General features: G+C 44.8%; 1 protein-coding gene across 1 annotated transcript in view; it reads left to right on the top strand.

The window, feature by feature from the left end:
- Positions 1–16,762, top strand: part of LOC147640466 (protein YIP4b-like) — a 39,354-nt gene extending 22,592 nt beyond the window's left edge. The window contains exons 2-3 of the mRNA XM_086780961.1: positions 15,903–15,977; positions 16,094–16,762. Coding sequence (XP_086637087.1) covers positions 15,903–15,977; positions 16,094–16,351 — 333 coding nt within the window. The 3' untranslated portion in view covers positions 16,352–16,762. The remainder of the gene's footprint in view (positions 1–15,902; positions 15,978–16,093) is intronic.
- Positions 16,763–18,482: the final 1,720 nt, after the last annotated feature.

The following is an 18,482-nucleotide window of genomic DNA, read 5'->3' as shown; positions in this document are numbered from 1 at the left end:
TCCAATGCAATGAATGCACGTGGGAGATCCCATCAAAGGGGTAAAAGCCAAGAACGGGGAAGGAGCAAGTCTCGCTCCAAAAAGGACTTGGAATGCCATTATTGTGGCAAGAAGGGACACATCAAAAAGCAATGCTACAAATGGAAAAATGATCAAAAAGAAAAGGGAAAAGGCAAAGACAAAGACAAAGATGAAGCCAAAGATGTAAAGCAAAAGGGCAAAAGTGGAGTCAAAATTGAAGAAGTCAATGTGTCACATGCAGGTGACAGTGAGGATGAGGTCCTATTTACGTCTTCACTTGATGCCCATTCACTTCTTACAGGTGGTCATGGTATGCACTCATGGATCATTGATTCAGGTGCCTCCTTTCATGTCACAGGTTGCAGAGACTTGTTTGTCAGGTATACTGCTGGCAATGAAGGAGTGGTTTATTTGGGTGATAACCATGCATGCAAGATTCTTGGCAGAGGTGATGTGAGGCTTGTGTTTTCAGATGGCTCACAGCTTATGCTCCATGATGTCAGGCATGTGCCTGAGATCAAGAAGAACCTGCTTTATACTGGACAGCTTGATGATGCTGATTATGTTACCACATTTGGTCGTGGAAAGTGGAAAATTAGTAAGGGCTCACTGGTTGTTGCCAGAGGCTCTAAGGTGGACACTCTTTACTTCATGCATGCAGGTGTTTGTCACCATGCTAAAAAAAATGCAACCGAGCTGCCGGAAATCTCTATGTGGCATAGCCGGTTGGGACACATGAGTGTCAAAGGAATGGAGCAATTGTCTCGTTTGGGTTACTTGCCTTCTCTAAAGTTTTCAAGTTTTCAGTTTTGTGAGCATTGTATATATGGTAGGCAATTACAGTGCCCCCACAAGAAAGCTCTTGGACAGAAAGATGCTCAGTTAGAGCTTGTGCATACAGATGTATGTGAGATGCCTCAGCTTTCTTTGGGAGGGGCAAAATATTTTGTGTCTTTTATTGATGATGCCACACGCAAGGTGTGGGTTTATCCTCTTCGTTTGAAGAGTGATACATTCTCAGTGTTTCAGAAGTTTGTTGCTCATGTTGAGAATCAAACTGGCAAAACACTGAAGGCTTTGCGTTCCGACAATGGTGGAGAGTATATGTCCAAACAGTTTCAGGACTTTTGTGATGCTAAAGGCATCAAGAGGGAGCTCTCTACTCCTTATGATCCTCCACAAAACGGGACAGCAGAGAGGATGAACAGGACCATTCAGGAGAAGGTCCGTTCTATGTTGTCACATGCTGCATTACCTCATGGTTTTTGGGCTGAAGCTGTTATGACAGCCGTTCATCTTATAAACAGGTCACCTAACACGAGGCTTGGTGGAAAAGTGCCAGAGGAAGTATGGACAGGGAAGTCTCCGTCATACAAGCACTTGAGAGTGTTTGGTTGCGTTGCGTACGTGCACATACGCAGGGAAATGCGCACCAAACTTGATCCTAAGTCTCACAAATGCATATTCCTAGGATATGGTGACAGAGGTGAAATGGGGTATAGACTTTGGGATCCAGTGAATAGAAAGATTATACGCAGCAATGATGTCATTTTTTATGAAACATGCATGTATAAGGAGCCTGCAAGGCAACAGGAGCCTAGCAGAGTCATCTTTGATGATGATGGACATCATGGACAACAACCAAGGGCTGTAAATCAGCCATTACAGCAGCAAAACCAGCCCTTAAATGGTGCTGAAAATGGTCCAAATGGACAGCCAGAGATGGCAGAAGATATCTCTATGGATATACCACAGTTAGAGGAGATACCGGGCATGATTTTTCAGCCTTATGGCATGGAACAGGAGCCACCAATGGGTGATATGCAGGTTGGACATTGGGTGATATCCAGGTTGGACAGCAACCTGCAAATGATGGTCATTGGGTACGGAGGTCCACTAGACCCCTCCAGAGCCCCTGACAGGTTTGTTCCAGGGGTTGACTACTTGATGCTTACTGACTGTGGGGAGCCCTCATGTTATAAGGAGGCTTTACAGAGGTTATGCAGTGAGTGGAAAGGAGAAGCTTGTATGCAAGCTGAAAAAGAGTCTTTATGGGCTCAAACAGGCACCAAGGGAATGGTATCATAAATTTGATACATTCATGAAGTGACATAGATCACTGCTTATACACCAAGAAAGCTTTGGATGGCAGTCTATCGATCCTCATCTTGTATGTTGATGATATGTTGATTGCCTGGAAATCTCGTAAAGAGATGGATGCCTTGAAGCAGAGGCTGCATCAAACCTTTGATATGAAGGATTTGGGTGATGCAAATCATATCTTGGGTATGCGGATACTTCGGGACAGAAATCAGCATGTGTTGTATTTGTCTCAGAAGGAATACATTGGCAAAGTTTTGAGAAAGATGTGGAGAAAGTCTTGCAACTTTTGCGAGATAACCAGCTCTACATCAATGCCAAAAAGTCTATCTTTGGTGTTAAGGAAGTTCAGTATTTGGGCTACATCATTGGTTCCGATGGGATTAGACTGGACCCCTCAAAGGTTCAAGAGATCTTAGATTGGGATATTCCTAAGACCGCCCAAGAAATCCGTTCATTTGTAGGTCTTTGTCAGGCCTATAGTACCCATGTGCATCAGTTTTCCAACCTTGCAGCACCTCTTACCGACTTGCTCAAGGGGGTGAAGACTCGCAAGCAGAAAGTCTCAGTTTACAGGTAAGGCACTTGATGCATTTCGTGCACTCCAGAAAGCTGCCTCAGAAGCACCTGTATTAAAGTTAGCATCATGGGACGAACCTTTCGAGGTCATCACCGATGCCAGCAATGTAGCCATCGGTGCAGTCCTCCAGCAGGACAATAGACCCGTGGCTTATTACAGCAGAAAGTTGGATGTCGCTGAAAAGAATTATTCAGTATATGACAAAGAGCTTTTGGGTGTGATCACAGCGCTCAAACATTGGAAGCCTTTTCTTTATGGACAGGCTTTCACAGTGAAAACAGACCACCAAGCACTTAAGTGGCTTCAGACTATGCCAAGTGCCCAGTGGAGTGATCGACAAGCCAGGTGGAGTCAAATCTTCCAACAATTTGGAGGTATGATTGAATACATCCCTGGTAAGCATAACCCAGTAGCAGATGCTCTCAGTCGAAAGTCCAGCATCCAGGCAGTCCAAGAAGCTACCATTCTCGAAATCACGGGGAAGGACTTGGATAGTATGAAAGATCAATATGTCGACTCCCCTGAGTTTGGTACTCAGTATAGTTTGGCCCTCACTTCTGAGCCTGGCCACTATTCAGTACAGAACGGTTGGTTGTTCTACAAGAACCGTCTGTGTAACTCGAGAAAAGCGTTCTGCTCTTCTCCATGATGTCCATGACTCCTTAGTTGGAGGACATAGGGGTATCAACAGTACCCTCGAGAAATTAGAACGGTCCTTTTATTGGCCAAAGATGAGGCGTGATGTCTATGCACATGTACAAGCCTGTAAGATTTGTCAAAAAGTCAAGGTTCCCCATACAAAGAAGGCAGGTTTACTTCAACCTTTGCCTATCCCCGACGGACCTTTTATTGACATATCTATGGACTTTGTAGGGCCTCTACCTGCATCCACTGGATCCCGTAACACTCAGTGTTTTACCATTGTGGATCGCTTTAGTAAGTTCTGCATGCTCATCCCATGCAAGCATACGGCCACAGCCGAGGACGTAGCACGTCTGTTTCTCAAGCATTGGTATCCAATTTGTGGTTTGCCTAGCACCATAACATCAGACAGAGATTCCAAGTTTACCTCGCATTTCTGGAGGGCATTATTTGAAAACTTTGGAACTAAGTTGCAGTTGTCTAGTGCATTTCATCCCCAGACAGATGGCCAGACAGAAATTTATAATCAGTTGGCCTTCGATGTCCTCAAGTCATACTGTCATGACCAGCAGTCCAAATGGGAGCACTATCTTCCGTTGGTCCAAGCTATCTTGAACGACACGCATTCATCCAGTGTCGGACGGACTCCATATGAAGCAGCCTTTGGTCGCCATTTTTCTTCTCTTTTGACGAGAATGGTGTCTCCATCTTTAGAGGCTAATAAAACCACGGAAGCATTTTCCGAGATCATTGAGTCAGTCAAAGACCGCTTGACCAAAGCTCAGGAAGCATATAGCAGACAGGCAAATAAATCTAGACGAGATGTCCACTTCAAGGAAGGGGATTGGGTCTATTTGCGTATCATGAAGCAGAGATTGAAACAAGTGGGCAAACGTTGTCCCAAGCTTTCATTCCGTAGTTTTGGCCCTTTTCCAATAGTTAAGAAGATAAGTGATGTCTCAATGAAGTTAAAGTTGCCTGCCAGTTGGACAATGCATGATGTTTTCCATGTTTCTTGGCTAAAACCATATGTTGGTCCAGAAGTGTTTGATGTTTCAGATGAACAGCAGCCAGACGTGGTAGACGAGGCAGAAGTTATTGAGCCTGAGCAGATCCTTCTTCATCGATGGAAGCATGGTTCCGGTCGACAGATTCGTCAGTTCTATACGAAGTTCCGAGATCGAGGCACCCACGAAGCCGTATGGCTCGACGAGGAGTTCTTCCAGGAGTACCCCCAGTTATTGGCGGACTACTTGGAAGCCATGAACCTGCCGCCAAGCTAATCAGGAGGGAATGTCACATGCACTCTGCACTAAGTGCATGGTGACAAGATGGCTCATCATCAGAAGTGCAGCATTTGTACAGTTTTAGAACCCAGTAGGATGATATTTGTCGTACGCCGTGACCCCATTGTACATCCTCAGTCCAGGATAAGTCAGGCACGAGCTACGTAGGTCATTCCTCAGCCTTAGTGGGTCAGTCAGTCAGTCAAGTCCCTTAACCCACTTGGAGAGAATCATTCATGCATGTAGAGTCAGTAGAAGCCTTAGGGTTTGCATCAGAAAGCACTCTGCATCTTGCATAATATGCATACATATGCCTGTGCATCATTTAGAACATCCCCAAAGCCTTAGGGAATTTACTGGGATTTATCTGGTATTTTTCCCATATTTATTAGTATTTATTTATCATTATTTGCATTATTGGGCATTTATAAATATTAAGTTTATTAAATGACCAACCCCCAGTTAGTATAAATAGGCTTGCCTAGAGCCTCTTTTGCTCATTCAGTCTTCATTGTGCTAAGAGCTCTCCTCTCTCTCTTGCTCTCAGCATAAGACTAATCCAATGCCCTAGTGCCCATAAGCTTTCTTCTCCAGCCCTTGAGAACCATAGCTTCAGTCCAGCCCTAGGTGTTTGTCCTCAGCCTCTAATCAGCCTGAATTCAGCATCAGTTCATGCCCATAGTTCAGCCCCAGACTCAGCTCAGTTCCACGCCTGAAAACCAGTAGCAAACAGCCTGTATACCTGCGTTTTCTGGTCCAGCACAGCAGCAGTGCTGCGTTTTGCTCCAGCCGTACAGTTTCCAGCCCTACAGTCATCTGTTGCTGCTGCGTTTCAGTCCACAGTCTTCTCCAGCCATCAGCGTTTCTGTCCACAGCAGAATCCAGCCTTGAAGCAACAGTTTACAACAGTTTCCAGCATTGAAACAGTTGTTTGCATCAGTGTCCAGCCTTCTCTGCATCATCAACACATTCAGCAGTCATCTGGTGAAGGTAACTCAGCATTCATATGTGTTTTCAGCATCCTAACAGTGTGTAGAACAGTCCACCTTCTTCTTCTTTGAGCCTCAGGTGTGCAGCCCTTCCTCATGCCCTTGGGAGGAGTGCATAGGCTCGAGATCAAGTCATCGAGGTGTTTCTACAGCAGTGTACAGATCAGCCCTACTCCGATCCTCCGAGATCTTGCGTTTGGCTTATCTACAGTCCAAAGTCATTCTCTCTAAAGTAATAAAGCAAATACTATCTCGTTATCGGGATAGGGGGCCCTTCAGTGGGTAATTCGGGACCCAATCTGGTGTACAGTGTTCATATCTCTCTCTCAACTCTTTAAAGTTTGAAGTAAATGAAATGGATTGCTAAACTCACGAAACTCAGGATACAGAAGACGGTGTGAGCATATTGTGTGACAGGATCAACCAATACAAAGACTTCCGCTGCATATCACACAGATGGATGGCTAGACAGAGATAAACAACCAGTTGGCCTTCGATGTGCTAAAGTGCTATGTCCACGATCAGCAAAGTAAGTGGGAATGTTATTTGTCTTTAGTTCAAGTTGTTTTGAATGATTCTTTTTCTTCAGCTATTGGCAGGACTCCATATGAGGCAGCGTTTGGAAGACCTTTCGAGTTGTTGTTGACCAGGACTTCGTCTTCAGTACCTGAAGCGAACAGAGTGACGGAGTCTTACCAGGAGATTTTAGAGTCAGTTAAAGACAGGTTGGCTAAAGCGCAAGAGGCCTACACTCGACAGGCCAATAAAGACCGAAGGGATATGAAGTTTTCGGAAGGGGATTGGGTTTATCTTCGGATTATGAAGCAAAGGTTGAAGCATGTGGGCAAGCGATGCCCAAAGTTGTCTTTCAGGAGCTTCGGACCCTTCCCATCCAGAAAAAGATCAATGAGGTTCCATGGAGTTGAAGATATCTCCGAGTTGGACTATGCACGATGTGTTTCACGTCAGTTGGTTAAAGCCATATGCAAGTCCGATCTCTTCAGAAGTTAAAGATGGGCGGAACCAGATATTGTTGATGAAGCAGAAGTTATGGTTTCAGAACAGATCCTTTTGCACCGTTAAGGAGAAGGGGATGTCACGTGCATCCCGCACTTGTATGCCACGTAGACATATTTGTACAGAAGGTGCAAGATCTGGGATGGTAAATTGGTCCCATGTGAGCCCAGTCCGGGAAGGACGAGTCAGCCAGGGTTCCATCCCAGTTGTCCGAGGTCAGGTGTGCACTATCCTGCACATGAAACAGTGCCAGTCCGCGTTGCGAGTCTCCCTTTGGAATGATGTCAGTGATTCTGTGTATCTGGTATGGTACTGGATGCCAGATCATTGTGTAGACAAGTTAGGGTTTGCTTATAGGAAAGGGGCCAGCCCATAGGGCTACCCCAAGTACTTGTGTGGGCATGGGGACTGTAAAACCACCCCCATGAGGGCTAGGAAGGCCCTAGGTGTACCCACCAGCCATGGATAGGCCATGGAGGGCTGTAGGACAGCCCTAGGGGCAGGCCAGGGGTAGCATACAGGTTCTATAGCCTTTTTATGGCTGTAGGGCAAGTATGGGGCAGCCCACACAGGCTGCCCAGTCTCCAAACAGCATGTAAACAGTGCCCAGACCTGTTAGAAAACAGGCACCTAATGCCCAGCCAACCATGAGAGCATGCGCAGCATTTAAGAGGATTTTTCTAGCATTTATTGCTATTTATCAGTCGTGGGCTGAATTTCTGCCAGCCATCTGGAATTAGAGCTGGCCGACTACCTTTAGGGGTAGTATAAATACCAAGGGCCCAAGTCTTTTGTTTTATCTCATAATTCACCAAGAGCTCAAGCAACCAAAGGGCCAGGACAGCCAAGGGCTTGCTAACGCAAAGGGGTGAAGGACTGCAGGTCAAGGGCAAAGTTATCTCAACCAAGAAAGGTCAAGTTTAGTGTATTTTCTTTTCAGATTAACATCATTCTAATAAAGCAAATACACCATTCGTGGTGGGGGCCCTACAGAGGGTATTCGGGACCCAATACAGTGTCCTCTCCTCTCTCCCTCCCTCTCTCTCTCTCTCTCTCTCTCTCTCTCTCTCTCTCTATTTTCTACACATCTTCATTCAGTTTTGTGCGTTAATTCCATCGCGAAAAGTGTGCTGATTTCTGAGCATTGAAGTTACTGATCTCCCCCGAAGCTTCAGCATGTTACATTGCCTTCTTGTCTTGGTCTCTTGTAGAGACGCGCCTTTTAAAACTTGAGAAGAACCCAATCCTGCTCTTTGATGTCCATATGACGCCAATGCCGATCGGCAGCTTTCTTGTGCTTTGCTTGAGAGCGTTGTATGGCTGCCGTAACTTGTGCATATGCGGTATCCAGATCTCTAACATATTCATCAGTAGCAAAAATCTCATCCTTAGTGCGAAGGATGGGTGGAAGTATTACCTTGCCATAGATAACCTCAAATGGAGCTTTGCCAGTGGAGGAATGGACTGTATTGTTGTATGCAAACTCAACCAAGGGTAAATACTTCTCCCATGTTGCCTTTTGATCAGAAATATAGCATTTGAGTAGATCGAGACCAATGAATTTGCCATTTCACTTTGCCCATCAGTTTGGGAATGATAGGTAGAAGAGAAATTGAGCTTAGTACCCATATTGTCAAATTGGGAATGATAGGTAGAAGAGAAATTGAGCTTAGTACCCATATTGTCAAAGAGAGCTCTCCAAAATAAGCTTGTAGTCCTTGGATCTCTGTCTCCCACAATGGACTTAGGCATTCCATGATGTTTAAAAACATGAAAAAGAAAGAGTCGAGCCATATGATTGGGCTTGATAGTCTTTCTTACGGGAATAAAATGAGCTTGTCTACGAAAGCGATCAATAATAGTCCAATATCATTATTTCCATAAGCAGATCGAGGAAGATCTGTGATAAAATCCATTGCTATGCTATCCCAAGGTGCTTGAGGAATAGGCAAAGGCTGAAGTAAACTAGGCAACTTATGTCTGTCATACTTAACTTTCTGGCATACCACACACTCACGAACATATTTTTCTATATCAGCCCGCATAGAAGGCCAATAGAAATATCTTTCCAAAGCTGTAGTAGTGGGCAAAATACCTCTATGACCTGCACAGGGAGGTGCATGTGCTTCATCCATGGCCTTTTGACGAAGCTGCTTGACTACACAAACGGCTTGATGGTGATATAAATAATCATCCTTGATGGAGAAAGGCTGGACTGATTTTGCAGCCTATAAATCAGCCCATATCTCTTTGAAATCTTCATCAGTAGTATACATATGAGGCATAGATGAAAGGTCCTCATGGTAGGTAGTGGTGATAGCATTCACCTTGGGCTTACGAGATAATGCATTGGTTACTGAATTATTCTTTCTAGAAGTGTGAAGAATCTGAAAATGAAACATGGAAAGAAAATTAGCCCATCGCATCTACTTCTTTGAGAGTTTTCTCCGTGTGAGAAAGTGCCGGAGACTGATGATGTGTTTTAACCATAAATTCAGTACCTAAGAGATAGTGCTTCCATATGGTTAAAGCATGAATCACAGCCATTAATTTTTTCTCATAGATGGTACTATGCGTCTCTGCATCTTGCAATCTTGGACTTTCAAAAGCCACAGCATGGCCTTCTTGATTTAACACTGCTCCTATGCAATCACCACTTGCATCACATTCCACAACAAAAGGCTTATGCAAATTTGGCACAATAAGAACTGGCTGTTGACTAAATGGCATCTTTTAGCTTTTGGAAAGCTATACTTTGTCTAATAACAAAAGCAATCTAAACAAAAACACCATGGTATGGTTGGAAGAATACTCTAGAATAAGTGCATTAGATAGAGCAATAAACAAAGGCCAAGAAGTACTCTTAAATGAGGCTGGAAATCTGAATTTATAGAGTTCTATTCAGTCTAGAAGGAGGCGCCTAGATGAAGAGAAGGAATGGAGGTTATTGCTCATGAAAAGATGTGGTAGGGAGAGGTTTGTGCAAGACTTTTGGATCAAAGAATGGCTATTAGCAAAGTAGCAACTCGTGTAGCTAAAAGAGGAGGAAAAGTTTACTTTTTATCTTTTTCGTTTGAGTTAACTAGCTTCCATGACTCTTTTGGAGAAAAGTGAGCTTGTATGCTTTACTTTTAAGAAAAGTAAACTTGCATGGCACACTTTTAGATGCATGAAAAGATGAAGCATTGCATGTAGCTGAAAAAAACTTGCATGTCGCATGCATGGGGGTTTTTGGCCATGCATGTTGCATGCATGAGGGTTTCTAACTATGCATGCCACATGCATGAGGGTTTTTGACCATGCATGTCGCATGCATGGAGGTTTCTCATCACGGAGAAGAAGTTTATCAAGACTGTCATGCATGCATAGAGATAGAAAACCCGCTTAAGAGTGGGCTGTCTTCAAAATGTCAATTATTCCTGTACAAATCCATAAACACAAGTTAATTGAAGACAGGTTATGCAACATGCTAACCCATGGGTGCAATCCAAGCGTCCCTAGATCCATGAGCTTCTCATGCAATAAAATACAAGCATTGTTCATGCAAACAAAACAATACACGCAAATAAAAATAAGCCATGCACACAAATGTATGCATTTAAACACATATTTTGGAAGAAACCCCATCTATTTATATATACTTGATATTTACAAGGGCTATGGTATTTGGTTCTCTAAGATCCATCAACTATCCATGGCATTATGTATTGCATTTGGTTCTCCAAGATCCATCAAATGCTTAACATGCTTCTATGCAGCCAGGATTTTGTAGATACAGCTAGCATACACATACATGGGAAGCTTAACCATAAACATTCCATGGCTACATGTAGTGTCCAACACCCATGATGTCCATGGATAATAGAGAATTACAATATAAATCCCAAGAAATTAGAGAGTACAATGAGAATAAGTCACTGGCATAAATATCATGGTTCTCCATAAACATGTTTGTGACGGCAGATAGTTTTACAGGCATGCTTGTGCCCATCTCAACCAGTATGCGCCGCCTGCACAACCAGTTTGCGCTGCCTGCTCAGCCAGTCCCCGCCACGTGCGCTGCCCATCTCAGCCGCTTGCACAATCTGCTGAGCCTGCTCCGCTTGCTCCACTTGCTTAGCCAGGAGTGCCGCCTACACCGCTGGCAACTCCAGTCAGCAGCGCCGCGAGAGCCAGCACCAACCATTGATGGCCGGCAGACACTTGGCTGTTGCCCGTATATCTGCCACGTGCGTTGCCCATCTTAGCCGCTTGCACAATCTGCTCAGCCTTCTCCGCTTGCTCTACTTGCTTAGCTAGCAGCGCTGCCTACACCGTTGGCAGCTCCAGTCAACAGCGTTGCGAGATCCAGCGCCAACCATTGATGGTCGGCAGACACTTGGCTGTTGCGTGTATATTTGCCACCTGAAACAAGTGTCCCGTCGCCATTCGGGGACTTCTCTTGGTATTTATTCTTTCGCGGGGGGGGGGGGGGGGGGGGGGGGGGGGGGGGGGGGCTTTTTCTTCGAGGTTTTGTTTTTACTTCAACTTGGGCATTGAATTTACTACTGGACATCATCCTCTAAAGCACGTGGAATACATTATACAAGTTAGAGATTTCTTGGATCTAGACTTGGGCCTTGACATTGACTCCGGCCCAGATTTCTACATCGGTGGATTGTTCTTGAATAAATTCTTGAAAGGGGGTGGGGCCTGTTTCCCGCTTAGTGTGTGTGTACCGTGCAAACCACTCTCTTTCCTTTTCTCTATCTGTATCTCCATCTCTTGGATATGTGGTTGAATCTGTCACGGCACGCCCTGTTGGGCTAACACTGACAATGGTGGCGAGCCCACTTGGCACTGTTGTTTTCCCCTCCCCCCATTGTATGAGATAGCCTTCTCGTCTTAGAGCGGCTAGCCGGAGGAGAAGAGCATTCTTCCCCTTTTATGTTTCTTGATTCTCACTCCTCATGTGGAGCCGAGTTTGTACTTAGCCATTATTGTTGTTTTTCTTGGTAACTAATAGATCTCTTTCTTGTAAAAACAAAATGTTATCTCATTACGCAGGGCTGAAATCCCTCACCTGGTCCTTGATATTTGTCATGGATTCACAACTCACTGATTTGCTTCTCAGCATGAAAGCATTCATGGACATGAAGGCGGCTAAAATGGAGGCTATATCTGCCCATCTTGATAGGATAAAGTCGGCACCTCGAGCATCTAATACTCTGGATTTGGAATCTACAAGGGGCCGTGCTTCGGAGCAACTGTTGGACAATTCCGAGGATGAAGCGTTAAAGCTTGCTGGAGGAGAATTTTTCAGTCCTTTGGATGCAGGCAAGGCTATACTAGATGAGCTTCACTCCCAATCCGGTAGTCATCATTCTACACATGCGCATAATTGATCGTTGTTCGCGTCACTGACAGTCTCTATCGCGGAGTCTCTCTCCACCGGATTCTTCAGACAATTCCCGCTTGCCTTCATTTGCTCGACGTCGTGGGACTACCGATTTGCCGAGTTCTTCCTCTATGCTCCTAAGGAACGAGCTCAATTTTTGAAGCTTCTGAAGTCTCCCAAGTTCAACGAGATGATCGATGGGTAAGTTGTCATCAATTGGGCCCTTGAGACGACTGCCACATTGGTAGCAATAGGTGGTTTAGATATTTTTCAGCTCTATTTGGTGCGTACGGCTTTGATGGGTGTTGTGGTGGAAAGATAACCTTACGTGCCACTCCGCGACTTGTGATGACTGTCGCCAGGCTTAGTTAGTACGAAAGGTACGATACGGTACGGTATGGTACGATAAAATAGGGTACTAATTGGTACCTTAAAAATTTTTGAGGTACGGTACGATATTAGTACGTTTTAAAAAAAAACTTCCTAAACTTAAAAATTGTAGACAAGAAGTTACAAAATAGTAGAACCATGAACATAATGTCATCATGCCATTAGAGTACAAAATTGCTACAAAAGGATAGGCCAGAAACTCACGGCATGGGCGACTGCCAACATGCGTACATACATGATACTACATACTACAATACATTATCAATGGGCTAGAAGGAGATAGATGCCCAATGCCTAGAGAGCTATAACATATCAAAAGTCTACATCATCACCAACATCTACATGATCATCAACATGATTACTACTAGAGTGTCCATCAAGAGAGTTCTCTGAAGAGGACTCTTCGAAGGTGGACGAGACACTCTGGGGATCATTCTCGCCGATGGCTTCTTCAAGTCAAGCCTGCTATGCTCACGAAACATAGCAAGCACCTTCACCTTTAGCATGAAGAAGTTGACAATAGATGTAGCTTGTTGCACAATCCTCTTCACCCACCCGAGCTTCGCCACATCCTCCATGAGTAGGTCAATGCAATGACTCGCACATGGAGTCCACACAATGGTGGGGAATTCCACCTCAAGCAAGTGGCCCATGCGTTGACAATTTGATGCATTGTCGGTGATGACTTGCACCACGTTTGGAGCCCCAACCTACATGGTAGATAAATCATATGAGTTGAGGGCTTTGCACAAATGACAAAATCAGCCACACTTAAGTAAAATAATGCTTACCTCTATGATCGCTTCTAATATGGCGGTAGATGAAACTCCCTGTAGTCTTTCTCCCCCTTCTCTCGGTGTCAACCGCATGCAAGAAGTATGTCCAAGCGGGCAAGACACAAGGATGTTGATAATGCCACGCTTCCTTTGATCACTCCATCCATCTGTGAGAATAGAACATCCATACTTCGTCCATGCGGCTCGAATCGGGTCAAGGGCTCGATCAATTCTCTCCTTCTCTTCATCAATCTTCCTCGTGCGCATAGCCGTGTAAGAGACCCCCGTCCACCCCTCACATGGGCCCACATTCGCAATCGCCGTCACCATCTTCTTCCATTGCTCCTTTTGGAGTACATTGAAGGCAAGATTGCATTCAATAATGGTGCGAGCAATCTCTATCTCCGCAAGGCGTTGCCGCTCCTTAAGGAATGCAACCGAACCTCACACACTACCCGTGACTTGGTGGAGAGAGGGTTGCACCCCTTCACGCTCCACCACCCTTTGCCTTTTGCCCGGTGTGGAGGCGGACCGTGAATCTGTGGAAGTGGCAGTGGAGGATACACCAATGAAAGAGCCGGTGGCCGCTTCATCATGTGCGTAGTGGTGGTGTCGGTGCGTGTGTTGATGATGCTCCTCTACTTGAATTTGAGCCGCCGCTCATCTTCCACGAAATGTCGTCGGCAATGCTTTGCGGAATCTCCTTGCAGGGGGCAACTTGTCCCCCAATCTTTGAAAGGTGCTGGAGAAGCCTTGTTGCACCACTGGTGTATGACTTGCCGCAATATCGGCATGGCCAATGATGGGAGTTGTGGACTTCTTGGTGTCCTTCTCCACATTGAGGCAATGCAAATCAAAAGCCTCATGCTTCTCCCGAGGCATGATGGATAAGAGAAGGGCTAAAGCGTGGAGTAGAGGAGAGAGCGTAGAGAAGATGAACTATGGGAAGAGCTTGGAGGAAGAGAACTTGGAGTAGAGGCTCAAGTGGGATGGAAGGAGCTTGGAGGAGGGTGGAGGAGGGTGGAGGAGAGGCTTGGTCCTTGAGGCTTGGAGTAGATGGAGGGTGGTGGAGGAGAGGCTTGGAGTAGATGGAGGAGAGGCTTGGTCCTTGAGGCTTCTCCCGAGGCATGATGGATAAGAGAAGGGCTAAAGCGTGGAGTAGAGGAGAGAGCGTAGAGAAGATGAACTATGGGAAGAGCTTGGAGGAAGAGAACTTGGAGTAGAGGCTCAAGTGGGATGGAAGGAGCTTGGAGGAGGGTGGAGGAGAGGCTTGGTCCTTGAGGCTTGGAGTAGATGGAGGGTGGTGGAGGAGAGGCTTGGAGTAGATGGAGGAGAGGCTTGGTCCTTGAGGCTTTTATAGAAGGACTCAGGAGAGATGAAAGGAAAACAGCCAAAAAAACAGGCAGAAAACGGTCAGAAAAACGGGCAGAAAAACGGCTATTTCCAACGGGCAGAAATAGGGCAAAATTGTACCTGATCGTACGGTACGAATTGTACGTACGATCTGATCCGTACGACGCACGAAACTAAGCCTGACTGTCGAAGGCAATCCTGAAGTAGTTTATTATTGAAGATTATCAACGTGAATTGAAGAAACAGTGGGAGCGTCTTATGTAGAAACATGGTGAATGGATAATTGACTATCTCGATCGTTTCTGAAAGCTTTTTCTCATGCTCCCAAGGACTGTCGGGTGGTTAGAGTAAGTTGAGCGATTTGTTGATCGTTTGAAACCGTCTTTGCACGTAAACATTTGTGCACATGTGCCCCATGATCTTCCAGATGTGGTTTGTCTTGCTACAACCCTCGAGACGTAGGAGAGTTCCAAGTTTGGGACTCAACAACAAGGGCAACAAAAAGGCAAAGACGAGTAGCCAATCCAAGGCCAAGGATGATAAGGACAAGGCAAGTGGGGGAGCCTTGGTGATTCGCCTCGCGTCCCGCCAAGATGGTTGTTGGACGATGCTTTTATTGTGATTCCAACTCAAGTAGCGTCCCTACCACCAGACTTTGTTGTCAATATCATCCTAGTGTGGTGTTGAAAAGATAAGTAGGATGGGGTTTCCAAGGAGCTAGAAGCTCAGTAAGAGAGGACTTTTGTCACGTGCATGCTCGTGCCATGGCTAATCCTGAGCATGAACAACCTAATCCCTGATTAGTATAGCAGATAGGGCAGCATTTAGGTCATCAGTGTCATCATCATCAGCTTCAGCATCATCATCATCATCATCATCAGCAACATCACCATCATCATCATAATCATCAAGAAGAGGGTTGGGAACCCTGTCGGCAGCCATCAGGGGCACTCAGCCTGCTGTCGGCAGCCCATGGGGACCCAGACAGCCTGTCAACAGCAGCAAGCAATGGCCAGCAGGTGTTGGGCAGCATACAGGGCAAAGCGCAGCATTTAAAGTACAATATCATGAATATTTGTCCAACAAACAGGCTGACAGCTACTCCCACTTTCTTCCCTTCTTCCGGGTCACCTTGGCTTGGCTCCCCACTTTCCCTCCTTATCTATGTTTGAACTTTGATCTCTAATATGACAACTCGTTCACGTGTGGGGCATAATCAATTCTCACTAGTTGAACCAAGGCATTTGGGTGCATTGTGAATATGGAAATATTCTTGAAGTGCAATAGCTGTATGATCATTAATGTGTTTTGGCTCCTAGATATTTGTCCGTGGTTTATCTATATAGGAATTGACAGACCTTTTTTTGGCAGTCCAAGGTGTTTGCGGTGGTTTTTGCTGTGTTGGCTGCTGGAGCAGTTGTTCTGACTCTAAATGTGCTGCTGCTGGTATTTAGATCTTACCATTCCTTTTTGTGAAAGGACAAATCACAACTGTTGCTTGGTGTTTACAGTCAAAACAATGTAAAAAGTATGCCTATTCTTACCCTGGGATCTGTATGCAGGGTGGGCACATAATATTCTTCCAGAGTTTAAGTTTGTTAGGATACTGTCTGTTTCCTTTGGACATCGGTGCTCTTATCTGCATGTTCAAGAACCATACCATAATCAATGGCATTATTGTGCTGATAACTCTTGCATGGAGTTCTTGGGCTGCATACCCCTTTGTCAGTGCAGCAGTGTCGTCAAATAGAAAGGCATTAGCAGTTTATCCAGTGTTTTTGCTGTATATCTCAATAGGTTTTTTCATCTTTGCCGTTTGAAGCCACAGTTCAAACTGCATGGAGGAGTTCTAGAGAAATCCGTCAGTTCCTTTGGAAGTTTGCATTGAAGTGGTGGCACATTATGTTTACTCTGAAGACCAATATGACAGAGCATGGCTAATAATTTGGTGGGGAACTATTTTAGGGATTGCAAGAGAGCCTTTGAAAATGAGTTTAGGGCATCATTCATCCAAAGGATTCACTGGACTTTTGACAAGCTGGCTGTGGTCCAATCAACAAAAGCTTTTGTGCTTGTTTGGTGCTATAAATCATGTCAATAGCTCATGGCAATTTGAATGTGGAGGGAGTGGAAGAAATTTAGTGGTGGTCCTCTTTGTGGCTCTACAAGTTACTGTAAAGATATTTTTACTCGTTTGTCCTCTATTCATATTTTAAATTTTCAGTTTTTGGTTGAGCCATCAAAAGGTTAACTTCATAGCTTTGCTGGTAATCATGATGTTGGAGGGCCCCATGACGGTATCCTCAGTGGGGTCTGCTTTTGATTGAAGTTCGGCTTTCCAAAAGTTAACATGCTTATAATCACGACAGAAATTCAGTACACAGACCTTTGTATAAATGTATGCTCTTGTGTATGTGTGTGTGTGCGCGCGTGCACGTGGAGTGTGTGTGTGGGAGCATATATTAATAGCAAGTTCTACACCCACTATTGGGCACTGATGACGTTAGTGGGGATGTCGTAGTATCTAGTCTATACTATGCATGATGGAGTTGATGGTTTATTTTCTTGTGGATGACTACCAGGAGGTTATAAATTGCATTTTCTTATAAGATGAATTAGGGCATGTTCTTGGATTCATCTAGGTATATGCTTATAATCATGACGTTGACTGTGGAGGATAATGATCACAAGAAATCTAGAAGGCAGGTGGACCATATGCATGAAATGCTCAGCATTATTTTGCAAAATCAAGTATGTAGTCCAATTGTTAGTTTCTGGGAGAAGTGAACGCATGAAAAAAGTTTCAGTTTAGACACCATTTGCTGGAAAGCAACAATTAGTAAACATGCATTGGAGTCATCTGCATGTGGAATGACATTGATGCTTGTGCCCTGTGGATGAGTTGGGTGAATCTGCAGTACAAAAACCGTCCAGTAATAAACTAAGAGCCTGTTTATTAAAGCAATTATGGCTTGACATGTTCGCCTTCATCATGTCATCCTTATCTCATGGATAACACATTTTCTTGGATTCAATGTTGAAAAGTACATAGATGAAATGGCTGCATGTGCGTTGGCGAGGGTCTTAGCTTGGTTTTGTGCCAGTTTTTATGATGTGATGGGTTACTAGTTGTTGAGATTGTAAGGATCTCCCTTTTAAGGAAAAAGCATGATAAGCTTGACACTAGAGACGGAGCCCTTCTGTACATCTTCCTAGCCATTGTGAGAAGGCCCACCCGAACTGTCCCTGACAGCTTTTAAAGAACTCCAGTCATGCCATTAATGCATGGAGTGTCTTCGGTGGCTACAAACGTGAGCTTGGTGTGCCTAGAAGTATTTTTAGCGATATGATGAAAGGAGAGTGCTACATGACCACCTACTAGGTGACTTGATTGGTGAATTGCACAAATCCTGCTCAATTTAATACAATCTAGAATTGTGGCTAGGTTTGGTCTTGGAATTTCAGGAGTTGGAAAAGCGCTTGAATTCCTTTTATATTAAGAATGGCAAAATCACACCCAAAAGAACTGGTTGAAATGTTCGCCAGGGAGTGAGATCCCAGAGCAGCAGTTTGAGCTCTTTTAACAACCAACCCTGTTTGCCCAGGTTTATCTCTTGTGAAATCCACAAGATTCCACTTAGTATAACGAGGTCCACAAAAAGCATTGCTTCTGAGGAGGGGATGCTTGTTTGCTTCCATTTCAATGGCTGTCAAGGGACAACACAATGTTGAAATCCCCAAAGCACTCTACGAGAGAAAAGTCTTCAAGGATTGTATTGATAAGTAGATTGTCATGAATGTCCAGGTGGTGCCCTCAAATTGGGCCTGCATGGCTACCCACCTCTCTTGCCCCGCAAAGGTGCGAGTGTTGGATTATAGAGAGAATCATTTTAGAGGAGAAATATATCCCCTTATGTCTTGGTAGAGTGTCAAGATGGCGAGTCCCCCCAT

The sequence above is a fragment of the Cibotium barometz genome, chromosome 3 (assembly GCF_041138505.1).
Source record: "Cibotium barometz isolate CiBa-2024 chromosome 3, ASM4113850v1, whole genome shotgun sequence".
In the NCBI taxonomy this organism is placed as follows: Eukaryota; Viridiplantae; Streptophyta; class Polypodiopsida; order Cyatheales; family Cibotiaceae; genus Cibotium; species Cibotium barometz.
Note: the sequence above shows the minus strand (reverse complement) of the source record. Positions and strands in the feature narration are given on the sequence as shown.